Source organism: Trachurus japonicus, chromosome 8, assembly GCF_045865225.1.
Source record: "Trachurus japonicus isolate A0001 chromosome 8, Traja_1.0".
Lineage (NCBI taxonomy): Eukaryota > Metazoa > Chordata > Actinopteri > Carangiformes > Carangidae > Trachurus > Trachurus japonicus.
Window position 1 is genome coordinate 17,692,846 of NC_140914.1, and position 22,650 is coordinate 17,715,495.

A 22,650-nucleotide genomic window follows, 5' to 3' on the forward strand; every position below is an offset into this window, starting at 1 on the left:
CAGACTTTATACAGCGAGGAGCCGGACACAGTGCTGCTGCTGCGTGCATGTAAACTCATCCATCTGTTATTCCTGTGAGTGCATCTACTGTATTTTTTCCTCTTTATTATTATTATTATTAATATTATTATTGTTGTTAAGACTTCCTGTGAGATTCCCTCCAACACAAGTTGCTAAAAATATTCACAACAGCTTCTGAATTTCACTTGGTTTTTCAGGAATCTGAGGCGGTCGTCTTGAGCTGCTGATCAACAACCTTCATCGTCATCATCATCGTCTCTGCAGCGGTTCAACCTCGTCAGAAACCACTCGTTTATTTATTTCTCCTCTCTTTTATTAACGTCAGTCCGTTTGTTTCCTCCTGCTGCGACTTCTGTCAGTGGCGTGAACTGAGGGGAAGGAGGTGGACGACGAGCGTTAAAACAGACGAGGAGACGATGCATCTTGTTGACGGAGAGACAGAGAAAAAAAAAAGAAAAAAAAAAAAAGAGAGACACAGGGTCAAGCAAGAGAGACGTTCACAGAAGCCCTTTTCTGGTGTCCACTTTTGGTATTTATTACCTCATCTTTTTGAGCCTTTTTCCTCTTTAAAATATTTTTGATCATTTTCTTTTATCTCTAAAACTTAAGGATGACAGATTTATTTGAATTTGCAAAAAGCATTTTCCAACATTTAGGAATAAAATAAAACCGTAGGTTCTAGTCTGAGTGTGTCTGGTTGTGAGTGTGTGTGTGTGTTAGGGCATCATCATCTGCAGTTATGTTTGATATTATTTACAGGTATCGTACGGTTGGTTGGTTGGTTGGTATGACAACAGTGAGTGTTTGGTATAAAGTAATCTGTGCAAACTGTTCTTGTGTGTATGCGTGTTTGGTACAATCAAGACAGCTCAGATGGAATACAGTTGTTTCGCGATGGTAACTACAATGGCTTAAGGTCCATGTGATCGAGGGAGGAGGAGGAGGAGGAGGAGGAGGAGGACGGAGAGCCGGAGACCCCCCCTCCTCGCCCCCCCCGCCCCGCTGCCTCCCTGCCTGGCAGCGGTAGTGCAGGTCAAAGTTCAAAAGGTCAAAAAAGTAAAAATGGGCGGTGGGTTGTTGTTGTTGTTTTTGTTTTTTGTTTTTTCTCCTTTCCTGAAGCAGGAAGTCACATCAGTCCGTCCGTCAGGTGGTCGGTCGGTCGGTCGGTCGGTCGCTGCCGTGCTGCGGCGGCGGCGGCGTTCCCCCAGCCTGTGGGCGACTCCCTGTGGCGTAAAGTGACATCACTGCAGCACCAGCCCGACCTGAGGAGGAGGAGGAGGAGGAGGAGGAGGAGACGTGAGGAAGAGCTCAGGGTCAAACTGGAGAATCATTACTGAGATTCTTGCCTATCCACAAGTTTCCGAACGTCATCTATGGTCAAACCCGGAAGCCGGTTTTGCATTTCCGGTGGAATTGTACGTTTACGTTTCCAAGGTTTTCAGTCGTTGTCATAGTTGCGGTAAACGCATGGATCTATTAACGCTGGCTTTTAACACCGATGTCAATTTGTGTGATATCCACTGTTAAAAGCTGGTGTGATGATTCATGCGTTTTACAGATTTTCATTGGGGAAAAAAAAAAAAAAAAATCCATGCATTTACCGCGACTACCAAAACCATGGAGACGTAAACATAAAATTCCACCGGATGAGCAAAACCGGCTTACGTTTTTAACGTTCGGAAAAAGGTGGATAAAACTCGCCTGGTCACTAGAGGGGGCGGGGCTTTCGCTTCCCGGGCCCCTCGGCTGTGGAACGCCTGGAGATCTCAGGCAGGCAAACTCTGTGTCCTGTTTTAAATCACTTCTTAAAACTCATTTTTATCGTCTGGCCTTCTTAAACTGATTCTTTTTAGTTTTTTTATTCTGTATTCAGTATTTTAAATGTTATACTGTCATGGGTTTTATATTGCACAAACCATTTTATTGTTAAGCACCTTGTAACTTTGTTTTGAAAGGTGCTCTATAAATAATAATTATTATATTTTAAATTTATTTCATGGGAAAAGTGGAATGGAGACAAAGTGGCCCTGAAATATAAACCTTTTTTTTAGAGATAGATCAATTATTTAATCTTTTTACTTGTCTCAAGTTAAAATCAACATTTAACTTACAGGCCAGACCTATGATCTGTATGCTTGTGCAATTTAACTACCGTAGTACTAGCACTTTGTGAATTGCACACTATATATTGCAGGTTGCTCACTTTCAAAGAACTTTAAAACCAAATGAAATTGGGCAGAATGCAATAACACCAAGCACTGAGCACTTCAACCAGCACTAGTAGCACTTTAACATTTTACCAACTCAACATGGAAGACATCTAGCCTGTTTTCAATAATTTTTATTCCCTGTGTGTTTTTTATCTCCTTATTTAAAGGGAAACTATGCAAGTCTGGTCGCGTTTCCTCTGTGTTGCTAACCCTCCTCCTGGCCATGTGCATTTGTTTACAACGAAGCCGGCAATGGATAACGTTCTGTAATATACGATGTTCATATGTTATACAATTACTACAGAGCTTTTTAATTAAGGTAAAAACAAATGTAATGTAGCCACGAAAAAAATCTTGCTTAGTTCCTCTTTCATAACATTTATCTTATTGTTGCTTTTTCTCCATTAACAATGTTTAATAATATGCATGTCCCTTTTCTAAAATAAATATATTACATTTACATTCGTCTGTTTAAACCTGTAATTAAATCCTGGGTATTAATTCCCCCGTCAGAAGGAGAACTCACCTTTTCCGACCCCATGCTGGGACACTTCCAATTGTACAGGTAATACTGTAGATTCCCGTCACCGATGCCGAACTTGAGCTTCTCCAGGAAATTCTTGTTTTCCATTAGATCCAGTGCATTGAAGACGTCGAACCCTTTCTGCACGGAGAGACAAAACTTTATTAGTTCCGTGTGGACGAACATTAAACAGAATCCTACTGAATTATTTCAGGTTTTATTCACTTTAGATTATTTGATTCTAGCTTTGATCTAAGTTTATTTAGTAGCAGTATCATTCGGTGTTGTATCATCTATATATTTATTGAGTCTTATTAATTTACAAATCGATTTGTACATGAACAGACAGACTTATTACACATACATGCACGCATCTGAACCCTCAGAGCGTAGATCAGAAGTCCACTAGAACTTCCCCCTTTTGTTGTTAATGTGTCTAGTTGTTTAATCTTTCTGACACATTTGATATAGTATGTTCTCTTGTATTTTCTATGCTTCTTCTATTAAGAATATGATTGAAGGATGTGCGTAACAGAGCCACTCCCCATTTTTAAAGACCTTATCCTCTCTATCTATTTTTAAATTCTAGAAGTATTAGTCAACGTATCCATTTATATTTATCTCTCTGACACATTTGATATGTTAATTATGTATTTTCAATAGGATATGTGTTATTTTGTATAATGATTTTGATTGGAAGTTGGTGCGGCATGCAGCCACTCCCTATTTAGAGATGGCTTCTTGCCTGAAGAAGGTCTGTTGACCGAAACGTCGCAAATATTCTTGAGCAAGTTACACAGTGTGTGGGATTCCTCTTCTCTTCATGTTACCTACTTAAGTCAATTTTATTTGCTTTTACTGTTTTAATATCCTGTGTTTCCTCAGTACTTTATTTGTCTGTGTGTGTTTTTGTTCTTTTTTTTTTCCATCTTTGATTGTAAAGCAATTTTTCTGCAACAGGTTTCTGTATAAAAACTGCAACACAAATAAACAGGGTTCCCACTCTTTGCTTGAAATCATTTTCCAAGACTTTTCTGGGACATTTTCAGCTGCTACAGTCTGACAGACTTGTTACTAGGCCTTGCACATCACCCCGTCCCATTCATGCTTTGGAGAAGTTGTAATTCAACAGTTGTACTTTATTTTGTACATTCAACCAGTGTGTTTCTATATTTATTATTTTCTTTCACCCCAAGAAATTTGATTTAAAGATGTGCAATCTATGGCTCTAACTTATCTATGAAATAATCTCTTATATGCTTAAAAATTAAGACAAATTTATCATAGAACAACGCAAAAACATGTTGTTTTTGTTTTTAAACTGCACCAAAAACAGCTCTTTTCTCGCTGGGCACATCTTTGGAAAAGAAATCCTAGGTGGGGTCTGATAAAGTTTGATTCAATTTAAAGACGAGTGTGTGTGTGTGTGCAGACTGAAGTGGGACGCACCGATTTGGCCAGGATGAGGGCGTCGGACATGAGGTCGAGCAGCGGGGTGGTGGTGTGCACGTTGTAGAAGGAGTACGCCGCCTTCAGGCTGCGGTGCACCGGGTGGTTCATGATGGTGGACGGCAGCGTGTAGAAGCTCAGGAAGTCCGTCACTTTGCCGTCGTTCTGTCAGACACACACAGATAAACACACACACACACGTCTCAATGCTGCTTATTACTATTATCTGTGATCTGTGGTATGTCTGTCTGTTTTTTAATGTGAGGACAACGCTGCCCTGCTAAGCCAGACCGCAGTAACTACGTGAAAATTCCAAATTGAGTTTTTTGTGAAATTGAACTTGTCAATAAATGTTTTATCTTGTGTAAAATTTTCAGCGGTCAATTTTGCTCAGTTTTAGAGATATGAGGTATGAAAAATTGCAGTAACTACAAAATTACTCTTGAAACTGAGCCAAACCGCAGTAACTACAGTTACTGCACTCTGTATCTGTTTCCCTGTACAAAATCACACTCAAAACTGAGCCAAACCGCAGTAACTGTGCAGTTACTGCACTCTGCCTCTTTTTCCCTGTACTTCAGCTGCAGTTACTGCGCTCTATTACACACTGCTAGCCAGTTACGGTAGCTAGCTAACATTAGCTTCGGCAGGTTAGCACAAGCACATAAAACTTTAGCTAAACACTGGACATTAAATGTTAGCTCACTAAAGTTTGTACTGTCAAATTATTAATCATTTTTGAGGTGGCCAAAGTTAGTAATTAAGTAATGAAAGCTGGAAGAAAACAACAACATTGTAGTCAGCATTACTATCTGTTTAAGGAAACCTGGCACCAGAGCGCAGTATCTGCTTTTTAGGGGTAAAATGTAAAATCTGTGGTCATATATTTAATTGCATGAATATTACTTCATAAAAACCTGTCAAATCTGTGTATTTTCACTAATCTACCTACAACAAATTTGGAAGGCAAATCAAAAAACTTTAAAGCCATTTTTCGCAGTTTCACTGTTGGCGTAGTTACTGCGGTCTGGCTTAGTAGGGCAGTATAACGGACGGAAACTAGCTCCGGCGCACTTACAAGACGCCACGACAAAACCAATGTGCACTGTCCTCGACAAATAAACAATAAATGAAATGAAACAACAGAAAGACACGGGATGGTCTGGTTGCCGTGGTGACGGTGGGCTCCTCCTACCTCCACCAGGAAGGTGTCGATGATGTTCTCCCGCGGCAGCAGCCAATGAGAAACCTCCTCCTGGTTCATGGCCGGAACCAGATTGAACTGGCTCAGGTACTCGCGCAGCAGACGGTGAACGACCGGAACGTCCTTCTTCGTCATCGGCCGCAGACCGGACGTCTTGGGAGCCTAAAGGGAGGAAGAGGAGGAGGATGAAACTCTGGAGGAAGAGGAGGAGGAAACTCTGGAGGAGGAGGAGGATGAAACTCTGAGGGAGAGGGAGGAGGAGGAGGAGGAGGAAGAAACTCTGAGGGAGGAGGAGGAGGAGGAGGAGGAGGAGGAAGAAACTCTGGAGGAAGAGGAGGAAGAAAGAGGAGGATGAAACTCTGGAGGAGGAGGAGGAGGAGGAGGAGGAGGAGGAGGAGGAAACTCTGGAGGAGGAGGAAGAAAGAGGAGGATGAAACTCTGGAGGAGGAGGAAGAAAGAGGAGGAGGAAACTCTGGAGGAGGAGGAAGAAAGAGGAGGATGAAGAAAGACTGGAGGATGAAGAAAGACTGGAGGAGGAGGAGGAGGAAGAAAGAGGAGGATGAAGAAAGACTGGAGGAGGAGGAGGAGGAAACTCTGGAGGAGGAGGAGGAGGAGGATGAAACTCTGAGGGAGGAAGAGGATGAAACTCTGGAGGAAGAGGAGGAGGAAGAAAGAGGAGGAGGAAGAAAGAGGAGGAGGAAGAATCTCTGAAGGAGGAGGAGGAAGAAAGACTGGAAGAGGAGGAGGAGGAGGAAGAAAGAATAGGAGGAGGAAGAAGAAAGAGGAGGATGAAGAAAGAAGATGAAGAAAGACTGGAGGAGGAGGAAGAAAGAGGGGGATGAAGAAAGACTGGAGGAGGAGGAGGATGAAACTCTGGAGGAGGAGGAGGAAGAAAGAGGAGGATGAAGAGAGACTGAAGGAGGAGGAGTGTGTATGTGCTCTGACCTCGGGCAGGCGGTACAGCTTCATGGTTCGCTGCATCGTCATGTTCCTGCTCAGGTGGGAAAACTTCACCTCGATCAGTTTGCGTGGGTTCAGGGAGCGATGCCAGTACCTGCACACAGACAGACCATCCATCAATCAGTCAGTCAGTCAGTCAGTCAGTCAGTCAGTCAATCATCAAACACCAGGGTGCCTTCAGACCGACACAGTTCTGGTTCTGGTTCCGTTCTGGAGTCTCTGACCCTTGGTACCACCACTAGGACTCTGAATCTGGGAGTTAAGGTGGAAATCCTGCAGAGTTCCTCTTTAAGTGGAACCAAAGTGGGAGGTCGTTACTCTACATTACGGACGCCCATTGGACAACATTTTAAAAGCAAACACCAGAAATACACAAATATTTGTTCTGAGACTGAAGAACGTTACTTTTTTTAGTGAATGTACATTCAAATTAGGGCCAATGGTGCGAACTTTTGGAAATATTGTAGAGAAATTTCTGTGAAAACATAAACTTTTAAACATTTCTAGAAAAAAAAATGGCAAAAATTCTAGAAAAAAGTGGTAAGATTATTTTCTTCAAAAAAAAAAAAAAAAAAATTACAATTTTTCTACAAAAAAAAAAGTGGTAAAATTTCTCAAAAAATGTTTTTTAAAAAAAATTCTAGAACAAATTTCTAGAACAATTTTTTTTTTTTAATTTTCTAGAATAAATTTTCTAGAAAAAAAGGTAAAATTTCTTTATAAAAAAAATTTTCTAGAAGAAAAAAGTGGAAAATTTTCTAAAATTAAAAACAAAACAAAAAAACTAGAAAAAAAAGTGGTAAAATTTATTTATTTAAAACAAACAAAAAAAAAAGTTAAAATTTTTCTACAAAAAAGTGTTAAATTTCTAGAAAAAAAAAGGGGTAAAATTTATTTATTTAAAACAAAAAAAAAAGTTAAAATTTTTCTACAAAAAAGTGTTAAATTTCTAGAAAAAAAAGGGGTAAAATTTCAAGAAAAAGTTGGGGACCCCCTTGAATAAGACACGCCCACTGATCATGTCACGGTTCGCAGGGAAGAGCCAAGTATTTTTTGGTTCCCTTGAAAACCGACTCTTCGGGTTTTGAACCTGTTGTTTCTTTGGTTTTGTGAACCAGAACCAGCGCAGAGCCCTGCTGTGTGAACGCCCTGAGCGAGGCCGTGGCGGTGACCCACCTGCACGTGCCGACGGGTTTGGGCAGCACCACGCCGGCCGTGTACACGGCCTGGAAGATGCCCTGCAGGTTGACCCGTCTGGTGATCTCTCTGATCAGGACCGGGGCCACGCGCTTGGCCCGCAGCTTCTTGTGGACGCACAGGAAGTTTATCTCCACCATCTTCTTTTCTCTAAAACACAAAACAAACATGGAAGATGAACAACCAGCCGTTTAAACCTACAACAGACTCAGAGCGATGTCACTGGATAATAAATACTGCACTGCACTGAATACAGCTGATTTATTAATGATCACACTTTATAATTAACTCCACATTTTTGGCTTCTCTCCTGAATGAAGATATAGACTCACATATAGAATATTAAAAGATAAATAAAAACACTATACAGTAGAATAAAAAGGATAAAAGTTTTTATACAGAAAATGCTTCACAATGTTTCAAGTGCAGTGTGACCATGTGTCTTTGACCCTAACTTATTCATATGCATCACAGTGTTCAGGTTTTAATGTTGAGTATATTAACATGCCTACGTTTGATGAGGAACATTTGAATTGATTTACTTCATGGATGATGTCTTTAAGTATATTTCATTTAGTACTATAATACTAATTGTACTTTTATTTGCATGTATCAGGGATCAATCAAGAACCATGGCACTCGGTGGCATCTCCTCATAGCATAGCAACAAAATAAACAATCGCTAATTAATTGCAACAACTACCGGAGCTGGAATCTTAAGTGTAGTAATTAAGATTCTTTATTTTCAGAGAGTGAAATTAAATAAAAAGAGACAGAAATCATGTAGAAAACTATGAACTGGTGTCGCTGCATGAGACGGAGCTGCTTCACTCGGCGTCACTCACACTTCGTAGATGCGGATCGTAGCAGGAATGGCGCTGATGAAGCCGACCAGCTTCTGGTTGGAGTTCACCCTGACGCCACAGTGCCACTGGGGGAGCCAGCCGGGGGGGCGCAGGGCCCTGCACACACACACAGTCAGACTCAACACCTCAAATATACTGTATATATACACACACACCTTCTCATTCAATGAGATTTTGGCAACAAGAGAGCAACATCTTGATGCAAATAAACAATCTTTGGCCGCTCATGTGACCGCTCACAGCTTTCCCATTGGATTTTAGCCTGTCATGTGACTTGACTGCTCGGCTTCTGGTTCAGCTACAAACACACCGATGGGATCAATGTAAAGGCTGAAGTGTCCCGCTGTCATTAAAAAAAGAATTACTACGCTCTCATTTTCCGTTCCGGAAATAGACGTGAAAGAGTACGGCTATACACTGGTATAGCAGGCGATGACGGCATGAATATGAGTATGAATCTACAATGTAGAAAGTGATAAAAGTAAAGAAAGACCACTGAGTGGGAAGGTGTCTCCAGACTTTTGACTGGTTGTGTGATATGTACAAATAATGTTTTAAAAAAAGTTGTGTGAGGCGTGAACGTTACCAGAGCAGGAACTCGGGGGAGTAGTCGAATCTGAACATGTTGTCGTCGTCTTCCACGTAGTTCTCGTTGAGCAGAGTGTATAGCTCCTTCAGCTGGAGACAGAGATGAAACATCAGAGAACTGGGATGGTTATATATTATTTAATTATTGACCATAAACAGAAAGAATAAGAAGGTTCAGTTCTTTAAACGATGCCAGAAGTGAAGGAAGAAACTGACTTGATTCAAACTTTCCTGCATCAGCTCTGAAAGACATTTATTCCAAAGTTACAGGAATTCAAACTTTAAAAATGTTTAAATGTTGACGTCTCTGATCGTTGTGTTCATCTTCACATCAACGACATCGCTATGACATCACTGTGACCAGAGCTGCAGCCGACTGTGATAACACAGGCAGATAAATGTGTGGGGCCATGTTTTATAATCCTTTACATTTTCATTTTAAAGAAAACAAAACCGACGTCGAGAATGTGATTGGTTGTCCAGGGCGTCTCCATAGCAACACAACCCTTTTTATTTCTTTCTTTGCAGCTGCAGCACTCGACCATTTTAGATTTTCATTACACTGTGATTAACGGTCCAGCTCTGGACGCCACAGAGAGAAACGTCCAGGAAATATTTACATCCTATAGAAGGTTAATTCCCGTCAAGTGTGTTCATGTGTGTGTTCATGTGTGTGTGTGTGTGTGTGTGCAGCCTGCCGTACCACGCCGGGGTCGCCCAGGTCCAGCGTGTCCCAGCTGAAGCCCTGAGGGAGGCTGTACGGCTCCTCTCTGATCTGGTCTTTGTCGGGTTCGATGGAGCCGTGCGACGTCACCGTCTCCCCTGAAGGAAAAAAACACAGAAACACACATGAAGCTCAGAAACCTGGAGAAAAGACACGCACGCTCTGGGTTCTGTGAGAAAATAAATAAAATATATACACTGTCCATCCCAAAAAAAAAAACACCTGGATTTAACTAAGCTAATAGGTCAGAGCCTCCCATTGGATGATAACAACAACTTATTTAAAGGTCCATTGTGTAAAATGGTGTGGCATCCAGCATTCAGATTCTAGTTTTATATAAACATATAGCTGCTATAGATGCTGAGAAGCTAAAACATCTTTTTCAGTTGAATATATATTAGCATTTCCTTTATTTCTTGAAAAGGCCGGGGCAATAGGCCTATTTCACAAGTTTCTGAAGTGACGTCATACAGGGTAAATCTACATCCGGTCCGGTCAGCTGCGGCTAGAGCGATTGACAGAGTGGCGACACTTTTCATTCAAACAAACTAATACGACCGCCACAAAAGATTTCATCAATGAGACTAACATTAATCTCCTAAAAAGAGTTTAACCAGTCAGCGGTAAACCTCTAAAAACCTGTGGATAAAGTTACCTGGATGTAGCCTACGAGCATCTGCCTACTAGCCCCCGGTCGCTGCTCCCTTTGCATTTCTCCCAAAACAAGCACATTTCCTAACAGGCAATATCTGGATAAACTGACAACAGCCTGGGGATTTAACGGCGATGTTCTCGCATTAAAGAATATTAAAACTTTTAGCAGCTTTACTGCTATCACTGTCAGTTGCTGCTGAACGGCGATAGCGATGCTAATTTGTTAGCCCCTCTATGAGGTTACGTTAGCATTAAGCTAGTGGACTTTATGCTTAGTTAGCATTAGTTGTGACATGGCAGAAGCTTATCGCAACGATGCCACAGTGAATGCATGTCGTAATCAAAACTAAAGGTGTGTAACTTTGTTTTTCTGGACGGGCAGCGTATTTATATTTATATTTATATCTATTTTCATACCAAGCTTGGGCACAGGCTGCGTGTCCCAGAACTGGTAGCTCCTCCGAGTGGCCTCCTCCATGGTTTTGGCCGGGCCTTGGCCCACAGAGAACAGCTCGATGGCCTTCTGGATCTCCTGTAGCTTATCAGCTGGCAACGAATTCACCTGTTTGGAGAACGAAGGGTTAAATCAACACAAAACAAAACACAACAAAACAAAACAAAAGAGAAGAGAAGCAAACAGTCAATTCAGCAAAAATCAATCCTTATGCTCTATACAAGCTGTTTGGATGAGCTGAACAGCTGTATGAGAGAAGAACAACTGTATGAGAGATGAACAGCTGTATGAGAGAAGAGCAGCTGATTGGTCGAGACCTTGGCGAGCGTGTCCTGAGCTGGTTCTGGTGCACCAGATTTCTTCTTCTTCTTCTGCTTCTTTTTCTTCTTCTTGGCCCCGGTGTCGTCGGCCAGTCCCCGGTCACTGAAACACACAACCAGCCAGGTTATTACAAACCTATACAATAATATACATACACTTAATCTTTTCAGCCTTATTATGAATATTAAAACAAGGATGAAATATTAAATATGGCAAAAGGCGCTCATGTATTTCTGTTTGTGTGCCTATATGTGTTTTTCTGTAGTATTATTTCAGGGATGTATGATGTAATATGTAAATAAAGTATGTAATATTTTACATTAATGTCTCGCCCATGGACTGCAGTTGAAAAACAGCTTCTTAGTCAATACTGGCAAATTTACAGAAACGTCAAACAATGTGCACTAGCTGTTCCTGTGAAAATAAACAATAAAAGTAAAGTAAAGCAAATCAAAGCAGCATAAATGAAGAGCTACGACTTCAGATCACGTTGTTTCCAGTTAATTTGCTAATTATCTTTCAATTTAATCACCTGTTTCCCCTCTAAAGACTTAATAAGTTATAATAAAACTAAAGCTGTAACTGGAGCTGCCTGCGAACAAACAAACACGCTGCGTTGGAATCTCAGTTATTCTCATGTTCAGTTCATGTTTTCAGTTTAGTTTCAGTTTAATTTATTTGACAAGGACATAAAATATTGTAAAAAAAACAAATGTAAATGCACCCAAATTAGCTAAAAAAAGCTAGTTTTCATCGCCAGTCCCTCTGCCTGATGATAAAGGGCAACGTTAAAAAAAGACCAACAATGAGGTAAAATACCAAAGACACATTCGGTACACATTAATAAATATACATTTGTAAGACAATAACACATATTTGCGATGGCATGTTTCAATCGGCGGTGAAACGAAGGTTCAAGTTTGAGAAACGTTTCTCAACGCAGACGTTTGTCGACAAATAAATTAATAAAAAAGTGCAACAACGATGAGTCAGATATGCAATTAAATGAAATGTGTCTCTGTGTGTGTCACCTGTACCACACACAGCTCGACCTGCACTGCACTGCACTGCAACCCCCCACCCCGTCGCCTCATGACCCGGCCACAGCCCCCCCACCCCCCCACAGCTCCTCCATCTCCTCCCTGAGAAAGACGACTACATACTTACAGAGGATAATCTCATTAGAGTCCCACAGAGGAGAGAGAAGAGAAGCAGAGTGGCCGTGTAGCTGCAACTCCACCGCACAGATGGTCAATCACATGACCTCTGGAGGAAGAAGAGCATGTGTGTGTGTCTGTGTGTGTGTGTGTGTGGGGGGGGGCATCTAAGCGTGTGTGTGTATACATAACGCATGTATGTACAAGAGGTCAGTGAGGGACCGGGACAATGGACAACAAAACATTCAATAGTTTGTTCCACAGGCTTCCATGTGGACGGAGAGGAGCAGCTTTGTCTCTGTGTGCAGGACGACAACAACACGCCTGACTGCAAAACAGCAGCAGCCGCGGCCAAACGCAACATTTACTTCACTTCTATTAATAATAATAATAATAATAATAATAATAAAAAAGAAAAAAAAAAGAGGTCATTTATCTCCCTGTACAGCTGCGGTGCATGTGAATCATGCAGGACAATATTCTTTCTAATGATGAATGAACAGTTTCAGCTCTTTGTGGCCTCTAATACTTTAAAATATTGACACAACTGATACCAGGTTTAGTTTTCTGAGTATCAATATAATATAAAGACATAAAACTAAATAATAAGATCAGTCACATGTTGAATGCTGCAACATCTGCCTCTTTACACTGTGTGTACTTTTGTCTGGAACATCCACCGCTCATATTTTATTATTGTTCATTTTTTAAAAACTATTTTAGTTTGGTTTCTTTGCTCTGGGCTCTATGTGTCTATTTATGTACAAGTACAGAGTCCCATTTGTTGTATTTAAGCAGGTGCATGATCAATAAAGTAAAGTAGATTGTGATTGTGTTTTAACAGTGCATATATAATTAACAGACTAGTAAACCATTATCTCAATTACCAAGCCTACAACACAATATCAGAATCAGATTCAGATTCAGATTTATCGGCCCTGTATGCTGCACAAGGAATTTGACTCCGGTTAAATAAATAAAGTAAAGTGGCCAGATTGAACTGTGCAGTCAGATGTAGTGCAAACAGACAATGAGGTTGTGCCATGAAAATAAATGATAAACGCTGAACAGATATTTGTATGAGTTATGAATGATATGGTTTACATGTCTATATATGTGTCATGCAAAAGTTTTTCCCCCCCTGGTCCAAATGTGAACAGTTCATCAAGTGGAAGATGAAATAATCTCCAAAAAAGACAAAGTTAAACATGAAACACTCTTTTTTTTCAATATTTTCATCAATCTCAGTGTATTATTTTAGTTTTCTACAGGTTCAGAGTGAAAAGGGGAAACAAAGCAGCAGCCTGCAAAGGAATGGGAAACCCAGGAGACTTGAGCTCTCAGATAACTTTGACCAAGGTATCAGACAATCTATTTACTATTTACACACTGGGATAGTAGCTAGTAGCCCCCCCTTTTGGAAACTAACTATGCAGGGGCCCAGACCTTTGCTGAGGGCCCTTTTCCTTTTCTGACAGTTTGAACAGGGAAAAGATGAAAATAAAGAAATACATACATATAGTTTAAAATGTAAAGTGAATGTATCTTCTGTAACGTTATGCCTTTTTGAGATCATTTCATCTTCCACTTGAACTGTTCACATTAACAGACATTTGGACCAGGGGTGCACAAACGTTTGCATGACCCTGTATGAATCATTAAATGAATTAATATGCACGCAGCTGCAACTAAAAAGAACATCGATCATCATTGATAGGTATAGATGTCGATATATTGATATGATCCTGGCCTGTGCATACGACGCTAATCATCAGCACTTTTCCCTTCACACATTTTCTCCCAATAAAAAAAAAAGAGAAAAAAAAACCAGCACAACGAGGACACGCCTTGATTGATATTAGCAGACTCCGTCCTGTTTCATCATATGTCATCGGTCAGTAAACAGAAAGAGAAACAGGATTTCCACGATAAAAGCATCGTTTTTCTCAGAACCAAAAATTAATTATTATTATTGATAATAGTAATAATATGCTGCAGGGTCTCTGTCATATCTCAGAGATTAAATAGAGGGGGATTTAAATAAAAGTAAACCAGACTGGTGAGTGAGCTCCACCCAGGTGCACAGGCAACAACGTGCAGATTTTAATTTTAATCTATTTTATTTATTTATTTATATACATACATGTTTCACTTTTGACTCGTCTCGCGGCTGCACGGTGCAGACAATAGGAGGTTTGACAGCTATGTTAGCTGTTAGCATGCGAGCTAACTCCCTGGTAGCTAAATGTCAGCCATGGATCACGACGACGACGTGTAGGGGGCGGTAATATCAATATCACAAACTGTCAACTTCATAAATAGATTGTACTTTGTAAAAACGAAAGGAGGTGTGTGTTTTAAGGACGTCGTTTGGCTCTTTCAGCGGCTGTTTGTTTGGTTTTTCTTACGCCGCCTTGCTGCTTGCTACTGCTGCTGCTATCTATCAGAGCTAAAGAAGCATAGCGCCGCTAAAGCCCGCCCACTTTGGGAGGAAACAGAACGCAGAACGCACTCTCAGCCAATCAGGACACAGAACGAGTGACTGACCGCCGCTCTTAGCCAATCGCGTGGAAGCAAGTGGGCGGGACATCTCCCTTCCACCGCTACGGCTGGCTGTCTATCTGTTCCCCTATCGCTGCTGCTGCTGTTGCCCCGGCCGCCGAGGGCTTTACTTTCTCTGCCCCCCCCCTTGCCTCGCTGCTTGTTAATATTATGTGGAGCGGCTTCTTCTTACCCGTCGTCGAAGTGGTGCTCTTCATTTTCACAGTCGCTGCAGTGTCCGTGGTCCTCTACATCTTCTTTCTCCGGCATCGGTGCTGTCTCATTCTCATCCGCCATCTTTATCACGGAAGTGAGATGAGAGAAGGAGGAGGAGGAGGAGGAGGAGGAGAAGCCACCAGCGCCGCGTGCTGCCGACGCCTTTAAACCCGCCTCTCTGTGATTGGCTCCCCGACTGTCTCCGACTGTCTCCGACTGTTACCGAGCTCCTCCGACAGTATAAACACATGCTCACGACGAAGCAACGGGGATTAAAGTGTCACTGTCAGCCATAAAAACTTATTTATAATTGATTGATTGATTATTCTTTATTTCAAACTAACCCTATAAAAAAAAGAGAATATATATATATATATATAAAGTAAATAAGAAGTGTTAAGCCACTGCCGATTTACCACTGTGCATTGTACATATCTATATTGTTTAAGTTCCAATTGTGTTTTATACTGTTTCTGTGATTGAATGTCTTTTTTTTAATGTGAAGCACTCTGTGTACACGTACTATGAAGGGTGCTATATAAATAAAGTTTTACTTACTTACTTACTATAGTGTCCCCAAAACAAGACCAATATTCATATCAATAAACATGCACAACACAATGCAGTTTTATAATCACCTAATAATACTCTAATACTATTTTTTTTTTTTTAAGTTTTATGTTGTTCTATTTTTGAGCTCCTTCTTCAGACTATAAGAACTACAGTAATCTCAGCCCCCTCCCCCTCCCTCTCTTACACACAGGACTTGAGTCATGTGATCTGCATTTGGCCTAAAGGTAAATTAAACTGCTTGACAGGAAGCACATGATGGGTGGATTATATGCGTAGAGAACGACTTCATTACACCATATCTAGTATTAATGCAGCTGAAATAAATTATCTTCAGTAATGATTGAGTTCAGTTTTTTTTATATCAGTCATTGAGCATGAATAAGAATAAAACAAAACTGGGTTACCAAAGGTTAAATTGATAGCGGGACAGATCAATGTTAATGATTAATTTTTTACACAAAGGAGCAATTCACCTCCTCTATGAATTTATTATAACCTACTCTAAGACATTACGTTTCCAAACGACATAAACCAGGACGTTACATCAACCGTTAACGTTGTGAAAAGAAAAGATTATGATAAAGATTTTTATTCTGTGGGTAATGGGGGCGGGACTAGATAAGCTTTTGCTTCTCCCGCTTTCCCTTTCGGCCATGTGTATTGTATTATTTGAACTAAGATGAAGTGTGTTGATGATGATTTAAATTGACATGCCCAAAATAAACAAATTGATTAATTGATTGATTGATTGATTGATTGATTGATTGATTGATTGATTGATTGATTGATTGGGACAGAAAAAATGAACTTTAACTCAGAGTCTATGGAGGAAACTGGTGCATTAGTGAGACCTTTTGTTATTTCATCTCCTGCCTGTCAGAGCCGTGTTGTCCAGGAAACTACAATCACCTGTTCCTTCACTGCTGTGGTTTATTTTAAGTCGAGGCTACACACACTGTTCTGCTGCTAAACGCTCATTACCAACAAATACACATGTACTAATGTAAAGTTTACAAAAAAATGACAATAAATACATTTAAATTCATTTCCTAGTTGTTTTTTTTAATCATATACAGTATTTGTGACTGACCCACTGAGTAGGCTATTACCAGTATTAAATGATGGTTTCTGGCATCTACACCTGCAGAGAACAGTGTGAGAAACACAGGAATATGAAACAATGGATTACCAATGTTTATTATAACAACATTGTTGTTAAATAAAAATAATTTTTAACCACCTGGAAACCCAAATAGGTTCTTATAATAATACAAAATAACTTATAAGCTATTGTTAAAAGCATCTGTTAAAGCGTTTAGGCCACTGTATAATTATAAATGCGGTATACCTGCATTATTATGACACACACACACACACACACACACACTGTCTCGTTCTTCATGGCACCTGCAAAAACAACACACACTCATGTGTAATTAGTGTTTTTATGAAAACAGTACTTTGTCTTGTTTACATATCACCAACAGCGTTCCACATGAGATCGACCAGAAGCTTTAACACTGCAAAGTCATACTTAACACTACAGTTAGTGCATATATATATCTATATATATATAGATTGTATATCTATATATCTATATATATATAGATATATATATACTGTATATTTATACATACTCTCTATATAGTGTTATTACAATAACCCATGTGCAGCACTGTTCACTACTGCACCACTTCACTGTCCTTGTCTTCAGTGGTTCCTGTGCTGGTTGGAGTTAGTGTTTAACCACCGTTTACTACATCTGACAATAAAAACCAGAATTGGCAACAACAACAAAACAAAATGCAAATGCATGTTCTCAATAAAAAAAGATTCACATAACTAACATGCAAATATCTTCATGAGTCTGATTTAACACCTTATGTTAACACGATGTGAGAAAATAACAACAGTTAAAGTTTTAAGAGCGTAAAAGTAAACGTTAAGTAAAATCTGTAAGTTAATAATACTTTTTTTAATGTTTCAAGTTCATTCGTTAAAGGGATAGTTCAACATTTTTGGCAAATTGCACAATTGCCATAATCCCTATAGTCATAGCAGTGGGTTTGTTACCTTTTATTTGCCAAAATGTTGAACTATCCCTTTAAGTTGTGGAAATACTGTGTGTGTTTCTCCAGAGAGAGAAGTTTAAAAGTGCAGAGTATCTCTAGCATCAAGTAAGACTAACTATCACGACACGACCAGTGATCATCACATCCACCGGCATCACAGTTAGAGCTGAAATACGTTCATTTGTTATAAAACAATATTTATCATTTGTTTAATATGATGAAAACTAAACTCGTCTTGTTACCATTCTTTCTGAGTGAAGCTACTGAAGCCCGGTGATGGAATAACAGCATTAGAAATGATCGACACTAATCAAAAAAGTTACTGTTTCCCACGTTACAACGCCTTTACCGTTACGTTTACTGACAATAAAATGCACCGTTACTTGACTCAAGACGTCCCATCACAAAATAATAATACACCTGTGTAAGTGGACATATTGTTTTTTTCAGTCCATCAACTGGTCGAAAAAAGGGTGAGGGGAGATGAGTCCAAGTAATTTGACATATTTGAGCATTTTATATAAAAAAAAGTAATGCAATAGTTACTTTCCTTGCTAATTAGTTACTTTTATAATGTAGTAACTCAGTTAATTTTGGGGGAAGGGAAGTAACAAGTAACTATAACTAATTAGTTTTAAAAGTAACGTCTCCAACAACTGGTGAAGCCAAAATAAAACGTTAAAATGATTCTCTAAGTAAAAAATACTTGATCATGATGAAATGCAAATATTCTCATGGATTCATTCCCGATCCCGCTCCGGTTCTTCCCGTGTGGCTCAGTCTAAGTTGGACCGGAAGAGTCCTCACAGTCACAGCTGCTTCTTCATCTTTGTTGGTGGAATCTGCAGCTTCCTCTTCCTCTTCCTCCTCCTCCTCCTCTCATCGTCACGCCGTTCCCTTGGCGACGGCCATGCGCTCCGATACCGTCTTGATGGGAACTCCTCTGCGAGTGACTTTGACGTGGACGAAGAGCGTGGCGGGCGACAGGCTGGAGCCGTCGGCCTTCAGCAGGTGGACGTGTCGATAACCTGAGAGGACACACACACACAGACACACACACACACAGACACACACACACACACACACACACACACACACACACACACACACACACACACACACACACACACACACAGACACAGCATATCGGTGTGAGTGATTAATGCTGCATCTCAATAAATGAGAATATACTGTATATGAGAAAAGTTTATTTATGTCAGTAATTCAATTCAAAAAGTGAAACTAACACATTATGTAGATCCATTACACACAGAATGAAACATTTCATGCCTTTATTTATTTTATTTATTTTAATTGTAACGAGGATTATGGCTTCACAAGACCTCAAATTCAGTGTCTCAAAAAACTTGAATATTACAAGAGACCAATTTTAAAAAGCTCAAGACTTGATTGGGGCTGTTTGAGTTGAACTACTGGAAATAGACTTTAAGTTTTACACTTTAATTATCATGATTATTTTAGGTATTAGGATTCCAAGAATTAAAACAGAGGAATTCTGTTGTTGTTTTTGTTTTTCACTCTTTAAGCAGAAACATTGCCGGCAAAAAAACATAGTCGTGCATTTAGCAATTTTGAGATTTTGGACTGTCCTTTTTTAGACTAGTGGAAAGAGATGGTGGAAATGACACATTATGGTTTTTAATTGACTTCATTTTGTCTCTGTCGACTGTAGATTTCTCCTAAATTCACCAAAAGTTAGTCTGACCCATGTCATGTCAGGTGTCGTTGTAAAGCTCTCTCTCTCTCCTGCACAATGTTACTGTCTCCAAAAAGTGATCATTTCCTCTGTATCAGCAACAAATTGTAAAAGTATGATTTACATTAACAATCTATGCAATTTTACAGTAAGTCTTTAGAGGCCGTTTTCTCAAAATGAGTTTTTCAGACTCAGACTCTGAGCTAGAAATCTCCACTTCAGCAGCACTTACAGACACCAAACCTTCCAGTTTGATCCCTTTCTATATTCTGAAGGTTTTTACTGAGGGGTTTGTTGATATATCATTCACAGCCTCATTTATACAACATTTTATTCCTAAAAACATGGTGAAATTTGATGTTTTAAGGCTGGTGACAGTATTTTCTCATTTACAGAGTGATAAAAAGAGATATCCACAATCCCCTCTTTGAAATATTTGACTCTAATGTGTCAACAAAAGAAAACAAGAATCTTGAAAGTAGCTTCATCCATTGTTCAAATTTCTGTTCTGGAAATGTATGCAAATTAGTCCATATTTAATTAGATATGGCCTCATTTGCATATTAAAATGTAAAATATGATAAAACGTGTAATACAAAAAATATTTGTCTTAATGTCAGTGATAAACTTGGGAAGTTTCATGGTGATATCTGTTATTTTAATTTTTTTACCCTATTCACCTGTAGTGTTTTTCTTTGTTTCCCTGTAGAAATGTTTGATCATGTTTTTCTCCTCATTTCATCTTTTTCTTTTACATGTTCAAAATAAAACCTAACTAACCAACAGCAGGAGTAGTAGTGGAAGTGTGTGAAGGTGTGTGTGACAGGGTGTGTGTGTGTGTGTGTGTGACAGGCTGTGTGTGTGTGTATGTGTGAGCAGCAGCACCTGTGCGCAGGCTGCTGAACGGCAACGTGAACTGTCCTACGAAGTCGTTCTTGGCCGTGTGGTCGTGATCCTCCACCACGAAGCGGACCAGGGCCAGGTCAGGAACCTGCAGCTGGAAGCTCAGCGTGCAGTCCCAGCGCGGGTTGAAGCCTGCAGAGGGCGCACAAGAGCTGTCAGTGCACGAGGATGATGATGACGATGATGATGCACCAGGATTCACAGACAGAGCTGGAAAAAAAGATCTGAGCTGCACAGAATCGAAGTGCAGGATGTTTTGTCACCTGCTGTTTTCAAGGCAAATCTATTAGAATAAAGGTTTACAGTGTCTCTTCTATTCATCCCTCTTGAACTTTTCCACATTCTGTCACGTTACAACCACAACTTAAAGGGATAGTTCAACATTTTGGCAAACTGGCCCATTGCCATAATCCCTATAGTCATAGCAGTAGGTTTGTTACCTTTAATTGTCGGTGCAAGCTATTTTTAGAACGGCAGAGCAGAGCCGTGAGCTGCTCAGAGCTACGCTAGGGAGGCTAATAATGGGATTTCTTGGTTTCCCTCATCAAACTCATCAAATACACAATCCAACAACTCCAAAACGCTCTGGTGGACAAGTTGTGACCTGCACATTCACTACGCTATGAGATAATAACAGAACAGAGACTGCTTGCTGAAAAACTGTCCCTGCTTGCTGAAAAACTGTCCCTGAAGGCAACGCGCATCAGCGGTTTTGCATGAATTTACCTGTAAAACAACTCTGTCTGGTAACGTTGTGTTATTATCTCATAGCGTTAAAACAATTAAAGGTAACAAACCTACTGCTAAGACTATAGGGATTATGGCAATGGGCCAATTTGCCAAAATGTTGAACTATCCCTTTAAATGTATTTTATTGTGATTTTATGCGACAGACCAACACAAAGTAGAGCGTAATTGTGAAGTGGAAGGAAAATGATTCATGGTGTTCAAGATTTTTTACAAATAAAAATAATATATATATATATATAATATATATAATTAAAACTATGAAGTCTTGTCTAGTTACTGTATTTATGTTGAGTTGCACGTTGAGCTGCTGCGTCAAACCAAACTGAACTAAACTAAGATGTAGACGTCACCGTTGTTGTCGATGCGCTGCGTCTTGTCTCGTGCGTTGTCGATGGCAACACCGTGGATCTCCACCCACACCTGTGGATCCACGATGGAGCTGGCCTTGTCCGTGTTGATCTTGGGAAGCTGCTGCGCCGAGATGATCTGTCAGAGGAGAAGAGAAACACGCTGAGTTGGTTTCTGTGGTCGGATCAAACTCACAGTCGAGTCCAGACACGTCTGTGTTTCATCTGTGCAGCTTCAATGAGAGAAGAGACGAGGGCGATGGGGGAGAAACTGGGATTATTATTGTGCAACTTTCATTGAAAATGAAAATTGTTGAGTCTTATTCCAAATAGATAAGTTCACAACCTTATTTATGGTCTGTTGTTGTGACATGTTTCATCATTCCTGTGATTTAAATATTTAAACAAGTGAACAAATAAAGTGTGTGTGAAGATTTGGATCCACAGAATGAAACGTTAAAAAAAAAAAAAAAAACCCTCTTAATAACAAACTCCCACGTGTTCTATCAAAATAAAAGCACCAATAAAAATGGATCTGACTGAACTGAAACGCTCGTTAAATTAAAATTCAGCCTTTATTTATTCTCTTATTTTTTTTATGGTGACTTGTTTATAGCTGGGTGGGGGGAGACATTAAAGGAATAGTTCACCAAAAAATGCGTTGTGCAAAAACGTCCATAAAACTACACAAAATCCATTTAATATTCCTCCACACTGCTCGTCCACTGCAATCCAAGTGTCCTGAAGGGAGATAGTCCAGAGTTTACTGGAAACGGGGCACGCACCCCAGGCAAATTCAATCCAGGACTGTTTAGGCTGTAAAAATGTCCTAAATGAGGTTGTTTCCAGTAAACTCTGGACTATCTCCCTTCAGGACACTTGGATTGCAGTGGATGAGCAGTGTGGAGGAATATTAAATGGTTTTTGTGTAGTTTTATGGATGTTTTTGTGTCAGGCCCTATTAGTCTCATATAAAGTTTTGGTTGGACTATGAACCGGCCTCCCGGGTCTCCAGATGCACTTTGAGGAATAAAAAACTACTCCGGAGTATTCATCAGCATGAGGGGGAGTCACTAATGACTGAATTTCATTTTTTGGTGGACTATTCCTTTAATGTTTTGCAGGGTTTTTGCCCTGTATGTAGTTTGTACAGATGTGTAAACAGATGTGGAGTGTGAATTAAAGATACAGTTGTCTCGTCTC

General features: G+C 40.0%; 2 protein-coding genes across 2 annotated transcripts in view; both read right to left on the bottom strand.

Moving 5' to 3' along the window:
* Positions 1–540: 540 nt before the first annotated feature.
* Positions 541–15,181, bottom strand: LOC146983008 (glycylpeptide N-tetradecanoyltransferase 1-like). Its single transcript, XM_085784338.1, has 12 exons — positions 15,063–15,181; positions 11,168–11,273; positions 10,814–10,958; positions 9,722–9,840; positions 9,017–9,108; positions 8,410–8,526; positions 7,544–7,714; positions 6,353–6,461; positions 5,399–5,569; positions 4,204–4,368; positions 2,758–2,895; positions 541–1,283 (listed from the first exon to the last, which is right to left on the bottom strand). The coding sequence occupies exons 1-12, from the start codon at positions 15,164–15,166 to the stop codon at positions 1,263–1,265; spliced, it is 1,458 nt and encodes a 485-aa protein (XP_085640464.1). The 5' UTR covers positions 15,167–15,181; the 3' UTR covers positions 541–1,262.
* Positions 15,182–17,265: 2,084 nt separating this feature from the next.
* The window catches only part of LOC146983009 (1-phosphatidylinositol 4,5-bisphosphate phosphodiesterase delta-3-A-like), a 36,786-nt gene continuing 31,401 nt past the window's right edge, over positions 17,266–22,650 (bottom strand). Inside the window, exons 13-15 of the mRNA XM_085784340.1 lie at positions 21,451–21,586; positions 20,333–20,482; positions 17,266–18,758 (exon numbers count right to left, since the gene is read on the bottom strand). Of these exons, the coding sequence (XP_085640466.1) occupies positions 18,616–18,758; positions 20,333–20,482; positions 21,451–21,586 (429 nt within the window). The 3' untranslated portion in view covers positions 17,266–18,615. The remainder of the gene's footprint in view (positions 18,759–20,332; positions 20,483–21,450; positions 21,587–22,650) is intronic.